This window comes from Pipistrellus hanaki (assembly GCF_964339955.1).
Source record: "Pipistrellus hanaki genome assembly, chromosome: 2".
Classification (NCBI taxonomy): domain Eukaryota; kingdom Metazoa; phylum Chordata; class Mammalia; order Chiroptera; family Vespertilionidae; genus Pipistrellus; species Pipistrellus hanaki.
The window spans coordinates 490,400-510,584 of NC_140504.1; the positions used below are offsets into that span (position 1 = coordinate 490,400).

The following is a 20,185-nucleotide window of genomic DNA, read 5'->3' on the forward strand; positions in this document are numbered from 1 at the left end:
GTCCCGGAGTGGGGGGCCTGGGGGACACGGGGACACGGGGAGAGTGAGGGACCCTGTCCCGGAGCGGGGGGCCTGGGGGGACATGGGGGGGGGACACAGGAGAAGGTGGAGTGGGGGAGGGGGGTCTCAGTGAGCCTCCGCACACTGACTGGCCAAGGGAATGGGTGCTCAAGCCAGAGATGAACCCCATCCACACTGTCTAGCCCTTTTGTTTATTTTAAATTTTTTTTTTTATCATATTGTAAAACGTTATTGATCTCAGAGAGGAAGGGAGAGGGAGAAAGAGAGAGACATCAACAATGAGAGGGTCATTGATCGGCTGCCTCCCGCACGCCCCCCACTGGGGAGGGAGCCCACAAGCCGGGCCTGTGCCCTGATCTGGGATGGAACTTGGACCCTTCAGTCCACAGACTGACGCTCTACCCACTGAGCCAAACAGGCAGGGCTGCTGTTTTCCTTTCCACCCAGAATCCCAAAGCCCAGCTGCAAAGGAGAGTGGAGCGCTTTGGAGTTAGACTCTGCTTTCTCCACTAAAAGGATGGATTTTCTGGTGAGAAAACGGCTCTAAAGGTGAAATGCCAGCCACGCTCCCAGCCACGCTCCCCGCCGCACTTCCTGCCGCCCTCCACACCACGCTCCCCGCCGCCCTCCCCACGGCGCCCCCCTCCCAGCCATGCTCCCCGCCGCCCTCCACACCATCCTCCCCGCCGCCCTCCCCACGGCGCCCCCTCCCCGCCGCACCCCCTCCCCACCAGGCTCCCCGCCGCCCCTAACATGCCCGCCCTCCTCGGCCTCTTACCCATCGGGGTTCCCACGCCGTAGCCCTTGGCGTCGATGAGGCCCCCGACCTGCGTGAGGCTGCAGTTTCTCCGGGTCAGGTACTCGATGCTGGTGGACTCCATGAGCAGCGCGTAGTCGGCGGTGAGCACCCGCCGGATGCCGTCCTGGCTGCTGCTCACCAGAGCCGTCTGCGGCCTGCTGCCCATGAAGGCCCACATCTTCTCGTAGGTGGCAATCTTGGACTTCTGCGGGGAGAGTGGCGGGGGGGGGGGGGGGGGAGGGAGGGGTGCTGAGCGCATGGTCCCAAGGCCGTGCAGAGCCCGGGGGTCAGACACATTCCCTTCGTCCTTGGGAGGGAAACGGGCGAGCAGGGCCCTGGGCCTCGGTGGGGTCACGGTAAGAACCCAGCTCCCTGCAGGCCGGGCGGAGGCGCAGAGGGGGACTTGGCCATCGGTGCTTCTGTGGGTCTCAGTCAGGGAATGATGGGGACTTACCGTCCGACAGACAGGGCCCCGGACTGATCTGACAGAGATCGCACTGCTGTACGCTTTAGCACGTGCACTGTGTGCAAAGGGTACATTTCCCACACGTGAATGGGGGTACGTTTCTCATGTGTGTAGAGGGGGCACATTTTCCCTAAGTTTCCTTTCAAGGCCTGTGCGGAGCGATGGGGGAGGGGACTCAGCTGTGACTCCAGCAAGCAGAACCCATAGGTGGGGTCAGGCCAAACCAGCAGAGGTCAAACCACCATCTCATCACCATCTCATCATCATCATCTCATCACCATCATCTCATCACCACCATCTCATCACCATCATCTCATGACCATCATATCATCATCACCATCATCTCATCACCATCCTATTGTCACCATCATCTCATCACCATCATCTCATCACCATCCTATTGTCACCATCATCTCATCACCACCATCTCATCACCATCATCTCATCATCACCATCATTTCATCACCACCATCTCATCCACCTCATCTCATCACCACCATCTCATCACCACCTTCTCATCACCACCATCTCCTCCATATCGTCTCATCACATCATCTCATCACCATCATCTCATCACCATCATCTCATCACCACCATATCATCACCATCATCTCATCATCACCATCATCTCATCACCACCATCTCATCCACCTCATCTCATCACCACCATCTCATCACCACCATCTCATCCACCTCATCTCATCACCATCATCTCATCACCACCATCTCATCACCACCATCTCATCACCACCATCTCATCACCACCTTCTCATCACCACCATCTCATCACCACCATCTCATCACCACCATCTCATCACCATCATCTCATCACCACCTTCTCATCACCACCATCTCCTCCATATCATCTCATCACATCATCTTATCACCATCATCTCATCACCACCACCTCATCACCATCATCTCATCACCACCTTCTCATCACCATCATCTCCTCCATATCATCTCATCACATCAACTCATCACCATCATCTCACCACCATCTCATCACCACCATCTCATCACCACCATCTCATCACCATCATCTCATCACCACCTTCTCATCACCACCATCTCCTCCATATCATCTCATCACATCATCTCATCACCACCATCTCATCACCACCATCTCATCACCACCATCTCATCACCACCATCTCATCACCACCATCTCATCACCATCATCTCATCACCACCTTCTCATCACCACCATCTCCTCCATATCATCTCATCACATCATCTTATCACCATCATCTCATCACCACCACCTCATCACCATCATCTCATCACCACCTTCTCATCACCACCTTCTCATCACCATCATCTCCTCCATATCATCTCATCACATCAACTCATCACCATCATCTCACCACCATCTCATCACCACCATCTCATCACCACCATCTCATCACCATCATCTCATCACCACCTTCTCATCACCACCATCTCCTCCATATCATCTCATCACATCATCTCATCACCACCATCTCATCACCATCTCATCACATCATCTCATCACCACCATCTCATCACCATCTTATCACCATCATCTCATCACCATCATCTCATCACCACCTTCTCATCACCATCTCATCATCATCTCATCACCACCTTCTCATCACCATCATCTCATCACCACCATCTCCTCCATATCATCTCATCACATCAACTCATCACCATCATCTCACCACCATCTCATTACCACCATCTCATCACCATCATCTCATCATCATCTCATCACCACCATCTCATCACCACTATCTCATCACCACCATCTCATCACCACCATCTCATCACCACCATCTTGTCGCCTGGTGACTAAGGACAACAGCTGACATCCGAGGACCCCTGGCCTGCTCATATCTGCATCCCGTCCCCAGCCTCACCCGCCCCTTCCCCTTACAGCCCTGTGCCCCGCACCTGCTGGAAGACAGGGAGACTCTCAGCCACACCCCTGACCCCCCTCTCCCTGCCCACCTCCCCGTAGCCGGGTAACCGCTCGAACCCACGCCGGCCGCTCACCTCAAAGAAGGCCATGGTGGCGCCGTCCCTGACCGCCCCGTACTCGATGCTGCTCTGCCTGGCCAGGTCGTCCACCGAGCCAATGGGGGCCTCGGACCTCCCCACGGTCAGGAGGGCGGCCAGGCTGGCCGTGTAGGATGCGGCGAGGACAAGGGTGAAACACCACCAGCTCCCGGCCAGGATCCTGGTGGACAGCGCCTGGGGCACCAGCTCGGACCCTGGGGCAGAGCGGGCGTCAGAGGGCATCGGGAGGGAGCGGGCTGGGATGGGTCTGGGGTGGATGAACGCGTTTTTGTGGCATAAAAGCCGTGAATTTGCCGAGCAGGCACCCTCAGGGGCAGGGGTGATCGCTGCATTTTTAAAGAAAACGGCGGGAAACAGAAGCACTGCTGCTGCGTGAGGTGTGGTTTGTGGCCTTTGTTTGATGCAGAAGTGCTTCCCCAGAGACTGAGGGGTGAGGGGCGCCTCGGGGTCACCAGTGTGGGCGCCCAGACTGAGGGGTGAGAGGCGGATCGGGGTCACCAGCGTGGGTGCCCACAGACTGAGGGGTGAGGGGCAGATCGGGGTCACCAGCATGGACGCCCAGGCTGAGGGGTGAGAGGCGGATTGGGGTCACCAGTGTGGACGCTCAGACTGAGGGGTGAGGGGCGTCTGGGGGTCACCAGCATGGGTGCCCACAGACTGAGGGGAGAGGGGTGTCTGGGGGTGACCAGCATGGGCGCCCAGGCTGAGGGGTGAGGGGCGTCTGGGGGTCACCAGTGTGGATGCCCAGGCTGAGGGGTGAGGGGCGGATCGGGGTCACCAGTGTGGACGCTCAGACTGAGGGGTGAGGGGCCGATCGGGGTCACCAGTGTGGACGCTCAGACTGAGGGGTGAGGGGTGGATCGGGGTCACCAGTGTGGGCGCCCAGGCTGAGGGGTGAGGGGCGCCTCGGGGTCACCAGCGTGGACGCCCAGGCTGAGGGGTGAGGGGCCAGTGAGTACCTTGCTGCAGGAGGGCTCCGACTCCGAACCAGAGGCCGTTCAGCAGCGTGAGGCCGTCCACCACGCCTGGGTCGTGGCCGCACGGGTGGGGGCGGTGCCCCTTGTGGGGCGTGAACCTGTGCAGACGACAGAGACAGCGTCTGCGTCAGAGGAGCAGGCCCACGGCCAAGGGCCCACGCCCAACAGCGCCCCTGGAAGGCCGTCCGCCGAGGGGGGCCACGGAGGGCCACGGCCACGTGCTCGGCCACGTGCTCAGCCACGCGCTCGGCCACGGCGGGTGGGACCGGGGCGCGGGGGTTACCGGCAGCCACAGGCAGGCACCGAGGTGCCAGCACAGGGAGCCGGGCAGGCGGCTCCTCAGAAAAGGACTCTGAGCCCAGACCCCTTTGGACAGGGGTGCCTGCTTCCCCAGTGTGGGGTGACGGGAAGCCTCGCAGTTACCCCTGTGGTAACAGCATCCGCCTCCCCCTCCCCCCACGCCTTCCCCACGCTGCGCCTGCACGGCCCACACAGCTGGGAGCCGCGATGGCAGGCGATGCATTTTAATTAGTTTCAGCGACACGATAATGCTTTGAATTTACACCCTCTCCTGACGGGCCCCCGGCGAGTGAGGAAAGGAAGACCATGTTAATGGGCTGCTAATGGAAGCAAATGCGAGTGAAGGCCGTCACCATGACATAGCACGGCCGCTGGCGCCGAGATTTAAACACGTTAATGGCCAGACGGAGCCGGCGGTGCCTCCGCGGAGGGCGTTTTCCAATCAGACCCGGCAGCCCAGGGGCCAGGCCTGGGACGGCCTCCCATCGCACCCCCGAGGGCGAGCCCCCACCCCTCTCTGAGCCCAGCTGGTCCCGCCTCAGCACTCCGCACTTGGCGTTAGGAGTGAATAACTGATATAATTTTCTTTTTTGAAAAAATATCTATCTCAGAGGGGGAGAGAGAGAGAGAGAGAGAGAGAGAGAGAGAGAGAGAGAGAGAGAGAGAGAGAGAGAGAGAGAGAGAAACATCAATGACGAGAGAGAATCCTGATCGGCTGCCTCCTGCATGCCCCACGCCGGGGATGGAGCCCGCAGCCCGGGCCTGTGCCCTGACCGGGAATTGAACCCTGACCTCCTGGCTCAACCCCTGAGCCACTCTGGCAGGCCTAGGAGGAAGTGCTATTGGAACTTTAATAAAAATATTGGTTTGTGCAATAACCTCAGCATTACAGCCAAAGGCTTTCTTGTGTTTTTTTTTTTTTTTGGTTTTGTTGTTGTTGTTTTTTTGCCAGATACCAACTTAAAAAGATACCTTTATATTTAAGAAGGACAAACGTATCATAAGATATAAGCAGACATGATATCTGGCTTGTCTATGTATTTACATTGTGTGTTCATGATAACAGACATAATTTCTCAGGTTCAATATTCCTCAGAAAATAATATGAAAAAATGTCAACCACAATTCAAACCCCGACGTGCCCTGGGTGACCAGCCAGGGCTTTGCCTCGTTCTCTCAGCCTGTGCTCTGACGTGTGACCTCACACATGCAGCTCAGTTCAGCCAGCGCGTCGCAAGCGTCTCTAGCGAGCGTGTTAGCCTGACACCGCGGCCAGCTTTCCCTCTCCCTTTGGAAGGAAATAAGACTTATCCAAACAACACCTCCCGCCTCCCGGAGAGGGAGACACGGGTACGAGTCCCTGTCCATCTCCCGTCACTGACTGAGGCAAACGGCCAAGGAGCTGGCGGAGCCACCTCACCCGGAGCCTCCAGAGGGCGGAGCCACAGGGTCAGGCCTCCGCTGAGACCCAGGGGCCGCCTTCACCTGCTCAGCAGGACGGGGTCGGGGGGGCGGTCAGGCGTGTGGAGAAGGGGACAGGGCTGAGAGCAGACACCAGACTGGACAGCTGGCAGGGCGGGGCCACCTCTGGGTACACCATCCGCCATCTAAGTCTGTGTCAGACGCCCCCACTCACCCCCCAGAGACCAGAGAGGAGAAGGACAGTGATGGGTGTGAGCAGACAGTGATGACTGTGACCAGGAGAGAGACAGTGATGGGTGTGAGCAGACAGTGATGATTGTGACCAGGAGAGAGACAGTGATGGGTGTGAGCAGACAGTGATGAGTGTGAGCAGACAGCGATGGGTGTGAGTGGGAGACAGTGATGAGTGTGAGTGGGAGACAGTGATGGGTGTGAGCAGGAGACAGCGATGGGTGTGAGCAGACAGTGATGATTGTGACCAGGAGAGAGACAGTGATGGGTGTGAGCAGACAGCGATGAGTGTGAGCAGACAGCGATGGGTGTGAGTGGGAGACAGTGATGAGTGTGAGTGGGAGACAGCGATGGGTGTGAGCAGACAGTGATGGGTGTGAGTGGGAGACAGCGATGGGTGTGAGCAGGAGACAGCGATGGGTGTGAGTGGGAGACAGTGATGGGTGTGAGCAGACAGTGATGGGTGTGAGTGGGAGACAGCGATGGGTGTGAGCAGGAGACAGTGATGGGTGTGAGCAGGAGAGAGATGAGCACAGGAAAGCTGGTGCACAATGGGCACAGCTGGTTCATCCAGTGGCCATTCCCCTCCCCCCCAGGCCACCGAGCCCGACCCCGCCTGCGGGACTCACCTGGCGATCAGGAAGAGCACGCAGCCCACGCCCAGGCCGGACAGGAGCGCGCACGCCCAGACGTCGGGGGCCAGCGGGCGGAGGAGGGCGAAGGGGCCGGGGCGGGCGCCGCGGGGCGTGCGGTAGAGGATGCCGATGCCCAGGGCCATGAAGGGCTCGGAGAAGTCGATGACGGCCTCGCGCACGCGGGTGATGGTGAGCGGGGCCACGGCCAGGTCCGCCCTCTGCAACGGCAGGTCCGGTCCGGTCCGCCGTGGCCCCGCCTCGGCCGGGGCCGCCTCCCAGTCCTCCCCGCCCTCCCCGTCCTCCCGCCCTCCCCGCCCTCCCAGCCTCTCCCACCACCAGCTCCGAGGCCACGGGACGGCTCAGCGGCCGTGGCCATGGAGGAGGGCTCTCTCAGGAGACAGACACCAGGAGGTAGGACCTACACACCGACACGCAGGCCGACCCAGACACACAGACGTTCTGAGCGAACTGAGTGGAAACGCTGCAGAACGCCGTCTCTACAAAGAGACGCGTCTGGCCGTGGGGTTAGGCAACTGAACCTCAGCCTGTGAGCCAGGAGGGCTCAGCCCCGGGCTGGGAGTTCGGTCCCCAGCAGGGGGCGTGCAGGAGGCAGCCGACGGACAAACATCTCTCATCACTGATGTCTCTTTCTCTCTTTCTCCCCCTCCCTTCCTCTCTGAAATCAATAAAAAGTGTATCTAAAAAATAAAAAGGAAATAAAAGTAAAAAGAGCATGTGAGAAAAGCACAGAATGAGCAGCTGGGGCCTCGATCCGTTGATGGGATGAGGCGTGACCCGGAGCTGCAGACTTGTATTCGAACGCTGGTCGGATGGAAGAGTCCCCTCGGCTCATTCTCCAGCTGAAGGCGGCCCCACACCCCCACTTCCGCGTCTGTCCTCCCGTCCTTCCGAGGACGCACACGGATCCCAGGCCTCCTCCGTCTGTCCTCCCTTCCTTCCGAGGACGCACACGGATCCCAGGCCTTCTCCGTCTGTCCTCCCGTCTTTCCGAGGACGCACACGGATCCCAGGCCTCCTCCGTCTGTCCTCCCTTCCTTCCGAGGACGCACACGGATCCCAGGCCTTCTCCGTCCGTCCTCCTGTCTTTCCGAGGATGCACACGGATCCCAGGCCTTCTCCGTCCGTCCTCCCGTCTTTCCGAGGATGCACACGGATCCCAGGCCTTCTCCTCCGTCTGAGCCGTGTTTATGAGGAGGAGGAGGGACCCTTTTCTCCTGACCCGACCCGACCGTCTCCCTCCCCTCCATCCCCCTGGCTTCCCCGTGTGCCCGAGGGGGAGGCGGGCTTACGCGGTCCATCAGCTCCCGCACCATCCCGTTCCACTCGCCCTGGGCGTTCTGGGCTCCGTATTTGCCGTCGGGGACGAGCTGGACGTCGTAGACGAAGCCCAGGATGCTGGACAGCTCCTCCAGCAGGTCCAGGCAGAACCCTTCGAACCGGTCGTTGCCGGACAGCGGCCGGTCCGACTTCCTGTACATCACGTAGGGCTCCTCCTGGGACGGACGGGACGGGCGCCCATGACACAGGGGCAGAGCCACGCCTGGTGCCACCCCGGATTGGGCCATGCGGCCCCATGGAGATTTGGAGATTGGGGTGGGCCGCCATCCGCCATTACCTCCCGCCTCGCTGAAGTTCCTCCCATTCTCTGCGAATTCGGGAACTTCCCGTGTTATGTCTCTCCCTCCGCTCTCTTCATTTATTTTATTTCTATCTATTCTTTCATTGGTTCCAGAGTGGAAGGGAGAGGGAGAGGGAGACAGAAACACCCATGATGAGAGGGAATCATGGACCAGCTGCCTCCTGCCCGCTGGGGGGGGGGGGGGGGTGGCTGGAGGGGCAGCTGAGAACTCCTCCTACGCAGGGACCTCCTGTGCCCTGAGTGTCCCCTCCAAACTAGACTCCCACCCGGCCAGGTGGCTCAGGGGTTGAGCTTCGACCAATGAACCAGGAGGTCAGGGCACAGGCACAGGGTGGATTGGGTTGCAGGCTCGGTCCCCAGTGGGGGGCGTGCAGGAGGCAGGATCCACGGTTCCCATGACCGATCTTCTCTCTGCCTCCCCCCTCCCTTCCTCTCTGACATCAATAAAATTCATTAAAACAAGTAAACCTGAATCTGCAGACAGAGCTGTTGGCAGGGACACAGGGAGCCCCTGGAGGTCAGGGGGGTCTGGGTGGGCGGGGACACAGGGCAGGGAGCCCCTGGAGGTGGGGGGGGGGGTGTCTGGGTGAGACCGGACGAACACAGGGAGCCCCTGGAGGTCAGGGGTTCTGGGTGGGCGGGGACACAGGGCAGGGAGCCCCTGGAGGGGGGTCTGGGTGAGACCGGACGGACACAGGGAGCCCCTGGAGGTCAGGGGTTCTGGTTGGGCGAGGACACAGGGCAGGGAGCCCCTGGAGGGGGGTCTGGGTGAGACCGGACAGACGCCCCGCTCACCAGGATGGTGGTGACGATGAGCGTGCGATTGGTTGGCGGGGTGCCCAGGCCGGGGGCTGGCTCTCTGCTCGCGTCCCGCAGGCGGAGGCCGCGGAGGGGGCTCCAGGCGCCGATCTGCATGGAACACGGAGGCTGAGGGGGGGCCCGGGTGGAGGAGCACCCCGAGACTGCCCCCGAGCTCCATGTCCCGCCCGCAGGGGCACAGCGCAGGAGCGGCTGGCGGGGAAGTGAAGCCACAGACAGACGAAGGAAGGATGGACGGACGGACGACGGAAGGATGGACAGTTGGACGAGCAGCGGCAGAGCCGGGAAGCCTGAGCTGCTGGCGGAGGCTGGGGTGTCGTTTGTTTTATTTATTAACCTCATTGTTATTGTTATCGACACGTTCTCATCGGCTTCAGAGAGGGAGGGAGAGGAGAGGGAACCATCAATGAGAGAGAATCATGACCGGCAGCTCTTGCACGCCCCCCACTGGTCCAGCCCGCAGCCCCGCCTGAGCCAAACGGGGAATCGAACTGGGACCTCCTGGTTCCTAGGTCCATGCTACTGGCCACGTCGCCATGGAAACGCGTGAGCCGGGCTCTCCTGTCCTGCCGTGACCCATCGCGGTTACCTTCTCCGGGCCGTCCTCCCCGAGGCTCAGGACGTCCAGGTCGAAGTCCTTCCTGGAGCCGTCGGTCTGGTCGAAGGCGATCCGCCCGGTCAGGCCGTCCCACTGGGCCTGCGGGAGGAGGGCGGGTCACCGACTGGGCAGGCAGATCCGTCACCCTGAAGCCCGGGCACTGGGGTCCGGCTCCGTGGGCCACAGCCCCAGCCCGGCCGCCAGCTGAGCCCGTGGCTGGCCCTCGGGGTGTCACAGCCCCAGATCTGTCGCTCTCACGTGCCAACCTCAGTCTGTGACGGCGCCCGCTCCTCCAGCCTCCCCCGTGACTGCCCCCTGGTGACCGTCTGCTCCGGTGACCACCCGCCCCGGTCACCGCCCCCTGGTGACCGCCCCCGGTTACCATCCTCGGTGACCACCCCTGGTGACTGCCCCCGGTTACCCCCCCCCCAGTGACCACCCCCGGTGACCACCCCCAGTGACCGCCCCCCGGTGATTGTCCACCCCGGTGACCACCTGCCCTTGTGACCACCCAACAGTGCCCATAGCCAGCCAGCACATCTGGGGGTCACAGGGGCAGAGAAAAGCAATCAGAGCCAGAATTTTATGGATCTTAAAAGTCCGACCACACATGGCTCTGAGCCCTGAGAGAAAGCTAACAAGTGCAGGCCACTGTGGTGTCAAATTGTCGCTTTTTGTTTTGTTGTTGTTAATCCTCATCCGAGGATATTTTCCCATTGGGTTTTAGAGCAAGTGGATGGGAGGGGGAGAGACAGAGAGACACATCATTGTGAGGGAGACACATGGGTTGGTTGCCTCCTGCATGCACCCAGACCGGGCCGGGGATGGAGCCTGCAACCCGGGTCTGTGCCCTTGACCAGAACTCTATCCACTGAGCCAAACTGACTAGGACTATTTTACTTGTTTGTAAATATATTTTTATTATTGATTTCAAAGAGGGAGGGAGAGATGGAGACATCAATGAGAGAGAATCAGATCGGCTGCCTCCTGCACTCCCCACACTGGGGATTGAACCCAAAACCTGGGCCTGTGCCTTGACTTACTGGTTCCCAGGTCGTGCCCAACCCCTGAGCAGCCATACCGGCTGGGGCTATTTCACTTGTTTTTAATTAACGGCGGCTCGTCCTGGGCCTGTTGTATAAGCCGACGTCCTCACAGCTACTGTCCCGCATCCCCAGCGTGAGGCCCAGAGTGAATCACACACCTGAGACTCACCCTCCGTCCGAGCGATGTGGTCTCTGGCCAGTCACCACCGCCGTAGGCCAGTTCTCAGGTGAAGCTAATTCAAAACAAGGCTAACAGCTCCAGCATGTCGTAATTGCAGGAGTGTCATCGAAAGGTGGATGGGACTTGGGGACTCAACAAGGGCTGAGTCACATATGTTATCGCCCGTTGGAATGGCTGAAGGCATTTCCCCAAACTTGAAAAGGATGATTGTTTGCTGCCAGACAGCTCAGGGCATCTCAGTCTGCACGTTATTGCCTCCTGCTGGCCAAACACCTGAACAGCTGTAGGCTATTCCCCAATCTGACAATGCTTCTGTAAACCCTGCCCTCTGAAGTGTATATCTCCACCTTGCCTTAGGACAAATTGTGCTAATAAAAAGCAAGGGGTCCTGAGACAAGGAGAACTTGGTTTCTTTAGCTGAAGCTCCTCTGACCCCCAATGCCTTTCAAAATTATCTTCCGTCTCTGGACTCCTCTTTAATCTACACATTCTCCAGGTTCCTGAACCCTTCTGGATGCCGGATCAAGACCATTGGTGTTAAATGTCACCCATCGCCCGGCATTACTAAAATATTCTTCATAATGAGGTGAAAATAAACATTAAGCCAAGGAAGGAACGACAAACATGACCTTTCGATCACACCCCTTCCTTGGAGGTCAGCTATTTCGGGAGCAGAAAGGATGCATTTATCAAACTCTCAGCTGTTTGACCTACAATTATTTTAACGCTCATGTGTGCTGTTTATACCCCATTATCTCACAATAACAGCTTGCACGGATCACTGCATAATTTGAAGATATAATGGCTTTTCTTGCCAATATTTGATTTCCAGCTCTGCTTCTGCTGGCCGTGTTTCATTTCTTTACGTCCGCCGACTTTAACTCCATCCTGCCGAGCGCACTGGGCACACCACATACTGCTCCCGCGGGATTCGTCTCTGACGGCGACCTGGCTGTGCTCGTGCACAGACCTTCTGCTTTTGTGCTGGTTCGAGGGTGACCTGTGTGTCCAGATGTAACAAACGGGGTTCGGAATTTGCAAGTCCACTCCGTGGGCGAGAACAGGCACCTGAGGCCAGCGGGTGGGGAAGGGGGAGGCGGTGTGCGCGGTGAAGCCTGGAGATCACATCTCCGTCTGGAGTGGCTCACGCTATGGCGGCCGTGTCAATCAGATTATTGCCTTTATAGCTGATCGATATGTTCCTTGTCCACGAAGATAAACATTGGGATCCCACGTGGGTTTAATTTATGTCTTTCTCTAGTTAGCCTGGTCGGATGGGGGGATGCTATGTACTTAGTTATTCACAAATACGTTTTTATTGATTTCAGAGAGGAAGGAAGAGGGAGAGATAGAAACATCGATGATGAGAGGGAATCATCCCCTGACATCCCCACGGAGCCGCCCGTGGGAGGGACCTCCCTCGAGGGGACCCCCTCCCCCGGAGGACCCCCCTCTGCCTCCGACCCTGGCCCCGCTGAGCTGCGGGAGGAACGGCACTTGCCTCTCTGATCAGGCTCATGAATCGGGGTCCGAGGCGCCAGGGCTGGTGTCGGTGGCACTGCAGGGAGCTGACGGCCAGCGGGGCGGCCCGGTGGGCGGCGACGGCCACCAAGTGCACGGCGTCATACATGAGCGCGGCCGCCGTCTGCGGAGACACAGCACAGCTCGGTCCCCCTGCAGGACCCCCTCCCGCACGACCCCTTCCCGCAGGGCCCATGCTGGGGGGCGATGGCGAGGGAGCAATTCTTTTAGCTGTTTTTTGTTTGTTTGTTTTTTAATCCGAGACGAGTACACTCCGAAAACCCCAAACAGCAGTTATTTATTCATTTATTTATGACTCCTCCCCCGAGGATGTTTTTCCATTGGTTTTTAGGGAGAGAGAAAGAGAGAGTCCAAGACGGAGAGAAACATCATTGTGAGAGACACATGGATGGGCTGCCTCCTGCACACGCCCTGACCAGGACCCGGGAGGAGCCTGCAACTGAGGCCTGTGCCCTTGACCGGAATCAAACCCGGGACCCTCTGTCTGCAAGCCCATGCTCTATCCACTGAGCCACACTAGCCAGTGTTTGACATAACTGGGCCAGGCTTTCCCAAAACCTACAAGGCGGCTCCTTCTTCTCCCTCCCAAGAGCCAGGGGGCCCACGGCTGTCCCACCGTCTGTCCCTCCGTCTGTCCCACCGTCTGTCCCTCTGTCTGTCCCACTGCCTGTCCCACTGCCTGTCCCTCCGTCTGTCCCACTGCCTGTCCCACTGCCTGTCCCTCTGTCTGTCCCACCGCCTGTCCCACCGTCTGTCCCTCCATCTGTCCCACCGCCTGTCCCACCGCCTGTCCCACCGTCTGTCCCTCCATCTGTCCCACCGCCTGTCCCACCGCCTGTCCCTCCGTCTGTCCCACCGCCTGTCCCACCGCCTGTCCCACTGCCTGTCCCTCCATCTGTCCCACCGTCTGTCCCTCCGTCTGTCCCACCGCCTGTCCCTCCGTCTGTCCCTCCGTCTGTCCCACTGCCTGTCCCACCGCCTGTCCCACCGTCTGTCCCACCGTCTGTCCCACTGCCTGTCCCACTGTCTGTCCCTCAGTCTGCCCCACCGCCTGTCCCACTGCCTGTCCCACCGTCTGTCCCACCATCCCAGGTGGCCGAAGGCAGGGACTCCCCGCTGAGCCCCCGGGAGGGAGCGCAGCCGGCCCAGGCCTGGGGCGGCTCTTACCGTCATGGCGCCCCCGAGGAGGCCAGGCCCAGGCGGGGCCTGCAGCCGGTCCGCCGCCCACTTCTCCAGGACGGAGGCCACGCGGGGGCTGTCTGCGCGGAGCAGCCGGAAGCCGGTCATGCCGACGCCGCTGTGCCTGTAGGGGCCCAGGTCCAGGGCGGCCATGTCCTGCGGGGAGGACAGGGTCAGTGTGACCGGCCGCCAGGCTCCGGCGAAACGGCGCCCACGGTCCCGGTGCTGGCATTCGCCCGGCGCCTCCAATCTCTGCAGCCTGGAGGCAGGAGAACCCCCGAGGAGCTGTGGGCGCTCGGGCGCCGCCTGGGAGACCCTGAGGAGCCGGGCTCTGTGTCTGGGATCCTCCCCGGGGACTGGCAGGGTCTCTGGGTCCGTTTGGCTCAGTACCTTTTTATTTTACTATTTTATTTTATTAAAAAGATTTTAAAAATGTGTGTGTGTTTTTTTATTGATTTCAGAGAGGAAGGGAGAGGGAGAGAGAGATAGGAACACCAATGATGAGAGAGACCATCGATTGGCTGCCTCCTGCACGCCCCCCACTGAGGATGGAGCCCGCAACCCAGGCCTGTGCCCTGACCGGGAACCCTGACCTCCTGGTTCACAGGCTGACGCTCAGCCGGCCGGGCGATGCCTGTATTTAATAAGGAAGCGGAGGTCTGAGGAGACGGGGTCCCAGGAAAGACCATCCCACCCCTCGCCCTGCAAAGGAGGGAGACTGGGAAATTGCACAGCGTTGACAGGAAGTTCCCTCAGCAGGAAAGGAAGCCGTCCCCGCTGGCCCCCGAGCCCCGAAAGCAGCCCATCCCCGGGCGGGCCAGGGCAGGAAGCCGCTCTCAGCAGCAGCTCGGCTCCCAGAGGAACAGGAGGAGCGAAAGGTCCTCTTCTGGGAGAACAGCAGCTCCCGCGTCTGCTGGGCCCTGCCGGGCGGGGGGGGGGGGGGGGGGGGGAGGGGGGGGGCCTTCACAGGGGAACCTGCTCCCCCTCAAGGTCTCAGGAAGAGCCTGCCCTCCCCCCCCACCCCCCATCGCAGAGGAGCTGAGCCACACCGTGTGCACGAGCGGATTCACATTTAAAACAGACGATCGACACCTTCACCGTATCTATAGAAAGACCAGGCTGCGAGCTGTGTGACTAAAACACATACCCCTCTGAGGCCGAACCGAACTCCCAAAGCACCGTTAACAGGAAAGACACTTCCTGAACTGTCCTTCCTAAAAGCGTGGCTCCGTGGCTGAGCGCCAGCTGCGACCGAAGGTCCCGGGTTCGATTCCCGTCAGGGCACATGCCCGGTTGTGTGCTCGGTCCCCACTGAGGGGCGTGCAGGAGGCAGCTGGTCAGTGATTCCCCTCATGGGTGTTTCTCTCGCTCTCCCTCTCCCTCTCTGACATCAGTAAAAAGTCTGTTTAAGAAAACACTGACATGACGTCACTGCGCTAGGAAAGGCCATTGTTCCTGTGGTGAAGGGGCCTCGGGCAGGAAGGAGGGAGAAGCCCTGAGGCTGTGCCTGCAGGGGCCACACGGGAGGGTGTCTGAGGGCCCTCCTCTCTGCCTTCCCGAAGAGCTCGGAGCAGAGGCAGAGCTCCGAGAGCTCCCTGCAGCCCAGCCCAGGTCTGAACTGGTCTCCACCCTCAGGCCTCTCCCTCCGGGCACCGCCTCAGCGCCTCTTCCCTCTCACGGATGCGAGTCTGTGGTCATGGATATGTGTCTGTAGTCACAGATGCATGTCTGTGGTCACAGACATGGGTCTGTGGTCACAGATGTGGGTCTGTGGTCATAGATGTGGGTCTGTGGTCACAGACATGTATCTATGGTCATGGATACATGTCTGCAGTCACAGATGTGTGTCTGGGGACATGAATGTGTGTCTGGGGTCACAGATGTGTGTCTGCGGTCACGGACCCATTTCTGGGGTCACGGATGTGTGTCTGCAGTCACAGACATGTATCTATGGTCATGGATACAGGTCTGCAGTCACAGATATGTGTCTGGGGTCACGGATGTGTGTCTGCGATCACAGATGTGTGTCTGTGGTCACGGACCCATGTCTGGGGTCACGGATGTGTGTCTGCAGTCACAGACATGTATCTATGGTCCTGGATACATGTCTGCAGTCACAGATGTGTGTCTGGGGTCACGGATGTGTGTCTGCGGTCACAGATGTGTGTCTGTGGTCACGGACCCATGTCTGGGGTCACGGATGTGTGTCTGCAGTCACAGACATGTATCTATGGTCCTGGATACATGTCTGCAGTCACAGATGTGTGTCTGGGGTCACGGATGTGTGTCTGCGGTCACAGACATGTATCTATGGTCATGGATACAGGTCTGCAGTCACAGATGTGTGTCTGGGGTCACGGATGTGTGTCTGCGGTCACAGATGTGTGTCTGTGGTCACGGACCCATGTCTGGGGTCACGGATGTGTGTCTGCAGTCACAGACATGTATCTATGGTCCTGGATACAGGTCTGCAGTCACAGATGTGTGTCTGGGGTCACGGATGTGTGTCTGCAGTCACAGACATGTATCTATGGTCATGGATACAGGTCTGCAGTCACAGATGTGTGTCTGCAGTCACAGACGTGTGTCTGGGCTCACAGACGCGGTCGGCGTGCTTACCAGGGTGGTGAGGAGGTAGTGGTAGCGCTCGGTCATCATGCCCAGGAGCAGGATCTGAAAGGGAAGCGGAGGTCAGACACAGGGGCCACGGGGACGCAGACTGAGAGGCGACTCTGGAGCCGGCACCAGGACAAGCAGGGCCTGAGGGTCCCGCAGACGAGGAACCTGGGACCCAGGGCTGCGGGAGCAGAGACCAAGCCGCTGACGCCGTCCGAGGCTTGGTCATGGCCCCGGTGTGACTTGGAACCAAGTCATTGGACAGAGGATCACATTTAAAAATATCTGTGCAGCCCTAGCTGGTGTGGCTCAGTGGGTAGAGCTTCATCCTGCAGACCCAAGGGTCCCAGGTTCGATTCCAGTCCAGGGCACATGCCTTGGTTGCAGGCTCCTCCCCATCTGGGCCTGGTCAGGGTATGTGCAGGAGGCAACCGATCGATGTGTCTCTCTCACGTGGTTGTTTCTCTCTGTCTCTCCCTCTCTCTCCCACTCTCTGAACATCAATGGGAAAATGCCTTGGGTGAGGATCAAAATAAAAGGTTTGTGCTGAGTCATCCTCATGCGCAGAGTTGTTCATAGGCACGTGGCCTTCGGAGTGACCCCAGGCATGTGAGTGACCCCAGGCGTGTGAGTGACCCCAGGTGTCTGAGTGACCCCGGGCGTCGGAGTGACCCCGGGCCTCTGAGTGACCCCGGGCGTCGGAGTGACCCCATTCCTCACGCCCGTCATTAGGCCGAGCGATTCCCGCCAAGACCAGCTCTGGAAAGGGATACTGACACACTTTATGCTACGAGAGAGAGCCGGGCTTGGTGGTTTGAAATATTCTTCCTGGAAGTGAAAGCGAGACACAGAGGCAGCCGAGGGTTCAACTCCACACCAGGGCTGCGTTTCTCCCTGAACTTCATTTTAGAGGCGTTTAACCACCAGTGGAGAGTCTGGGGTTTTCTAAAAAATTGATATTGTGGCCCTGGCCGGTATTGCTCAGTGGATAGAGCGTCATCCTGTGGACCAAAGGGTCCCGGGTTCAATTCTGGTCAAGGTCACGTACTTGGTTATAGGGTCCTCCCCGGCCTGGGCCCTGGTCTGGGCTCCTGCAGGAAGCAGCCCATCGGTGTATTTCTCTCACATCGGTGTTTCTCTCTGTCTCTCCCTCTCTCCCACTCTCCCTAAAAATCAGTGGGAAAATGTCCTTGGGTGAGGATCAACAACAACAACAACAAATTGATGTTGTCATAGTGATACACAAAACAAGAAGATCTAAAATATGACATCACCAACTTAACACATGGGAGGGAGTGACACATAGTCCTTGTAGGATGTGGCAGGGCGTGCATGCCTGTGGACCTCACACGGGCTGCGGGGACACGGAGTGGCAGACACGGACACGACCTCACACGGGCTGCGGGGACACGGAGTGGCAGACACGGACACGACCTCACACAGGCTGGGGGGACACGGGTGGCAGACACGGACACGACCTCACACGGGCTTTGGGGGACACGGAGTGGTAGACAGGAACATGACCTCACACAGGCTGCAGGGACACGGAGTGGCAGACATGAACACGACCTCACAGAGGCTGCGGGGACATGGAGTGGCAGACACGGACACGACCTCACATGGGCTTTGGGGGACACGGAGAGGCAGACATGAACATGACCTCACACAGGCTGTGGGGATACGGAGTGGCAGACACGAACCAGTCAGAGCCACACACCAAAGCCTTGTGAGAGACACACGGAGAAGGAAGAGAAAGGAACCAAACAAAACACGGAGCAAAACCAGCACATGGCAGAGGCCGTCTGGAGAGGAAAGAAATAGAGAAAAGCCAAAAAACAATGAGCAAAATGGCCACCGGCACCCACGTGGCAGGAACCACGTTAAATGTAAAGGAATTAAATGCTCCAGTAGAAGGACAAGGGCAGGTGAACAGATTAAGAACAAGGCGCGTCTGTGTGCCTCTTGCGAGACTCTCCTCATGTCTAAAGACGCTCGCAGGCGGGAAGGGCGGGCCAGACAGAGACGCCGCACACAGATCAGAACGACAGGAAACTGGCATCGCAATCCTGGTGTCAGATAAAACAGACTTTAACAAAGAATACAAACAACAACAACAAAGGCATTCCGTAATGATAGAGGGGTCAGCCCCAGAAAGGGCTGTGCCATCATAAATATCGACACGCCCAATAAAGGGGCACCCCAATATGAGGAGTAATTGTTAACAGACGCAAACGCAGACATTGACCGTCAGCTGGTAACAGGGGGGTCATCGCCATCCATTCAGATCAATGGATACATCATCCAGACAGAAAACGAATCCCATCCAATAGAGAGGGAATATGCTAATTGACCATCACTCCGTCACAAAGATGGCTGCACCCACAGCTGAGGCCACGTTCCCATAAGGAGCCTTAACGAGCAATCAGCGGGGACCTGACGCTACACCCTCCCCCGCACACCTGAGGCTTGACAGGGGACCTCAGGCCGTGTCCCCCACTGGGCAGGGCTTGATGGGGGACCTCAAGGCACACACCCTGACCCGGTCTGGGCTGGGGGACCTCAGGCCACACACCCTCCTCGTCCTGGCCAGGGGACCTGAGGCTATGCCCCCTGCCCAGCAGGGCTTGACAAGGGTGGGACTGGCCGGTCTGGATCTAGCCCACTGGGGGAGGGGAGCGGCCAGGTTTGGGTCTCACGTGATTTTGAGGTGCATGTGGGTGGGCGGGGACTAGACTCCCATGGTGAGCCCCAGTCTCTGACAGAAGGGAGATTTTCATATACATTTTATTAATTTTCTTTCATCTCTGACACTTTGGATATAGAGAAAGGGCAAATAGCAATATTAAATTATTTCCTCTCATTCCCGGTCACTAGTAATAAGATAAAGGCTTTAAGCGTCAGATGAGACACGTATAGAACATTTCATTCAAACACCGGGTAAAGTTCTATTCCAGGCACACAAGCCGCAATACACTCAAGAAAATTGAACTCCTGTCAAGCGTCCTGTCTGACCACAGTGGCATGAAACTAGAAACCAACAGCGGGAAGAGAAGGGAAAAACACACTCACATGGAGACCAGCACCCGCCGGTCAGACGGGAAAGAAACAATGACCTGGAGGCAAATAATGAAAAGCACAGCTTCCCGAAATGGATGGGAGGCAACGAAATCAGTTCTAAGAGGAAGCTCGCGGCTGCACAGGTTCGAGAAACAATAAAAATCTCAACCGCAGAACCCACCTTCCCACCTGAAGGAACTCGAAGGAGAAGAACCAACAGCAGGGAGGACTGACGGAGACCGGAGCGGCTAAGAAGGCAGCCGAGAGGGAAGAGCACACCCGCGGAGCAGGTAATGAACGGGGGCTCGCTCTTTGAGAAGAAACAGAACTGATGAACCCCAGGCCAGCTCCGAAGAAAGAAAGAAAGAGCTCAGGTGAATGACGTCACACGTGAACGGGGTTACAGCTGGGGAGAGAAACACGAGGGATCATGGGGAATACTGTCATGGCGACGCCCCTCGAGGGGCCAGCCGGGGATGCGGACACACTTCCGGCAGCACAGCCGCCCAGGCCCGGGGGTAGAGGGGGTGGGGTAGCGGGTGGGGGAGGAAACAGCGAATGCAGACTGACCAGTTCCTGGCCCTGACGTGGGA

General features: G+C 58.6%; 1 protein-coding gene across 1 annotated transcript in view; it reads right to left on the reverse strand.

The window, feature by feature from the left end:
• The window catches only part of GRIK1 (glutamate ionotropic receptor kainate type subunit 1), a gene marked incomplete at both ends in the record, with an annotated part of 35,379 nt that overhangs the window by 2,242 nt on the left and 12,952 nt on the right, over positions 1–20,185 (reverse strand). Inside the window, 10 exon segments of the mRNA XM_084873833.1 lie at positions 800–1,025; positions 3,306–3,523; positions 4,289–4,404; positions 6,889–7,112; positions 8,205–8,408; positions 9,350–9,463; positions 9,963–10,070; positions 12,700–12,843; positions 13,908–14,075; positions 16,539–16,592. Coding sequence (XP_084729959.1) covers positions 800–1,025; positions 3,306–3,523; positions 4,289–4,404; positions 6,889–7,112; positions 8,205–8,408; positions 9,350–9,463; positions 9,963–10,070; positions 12,700–12,843; positions 13,908–14,075; positions 16,539–16,592 — 1,576 coding nt within the window.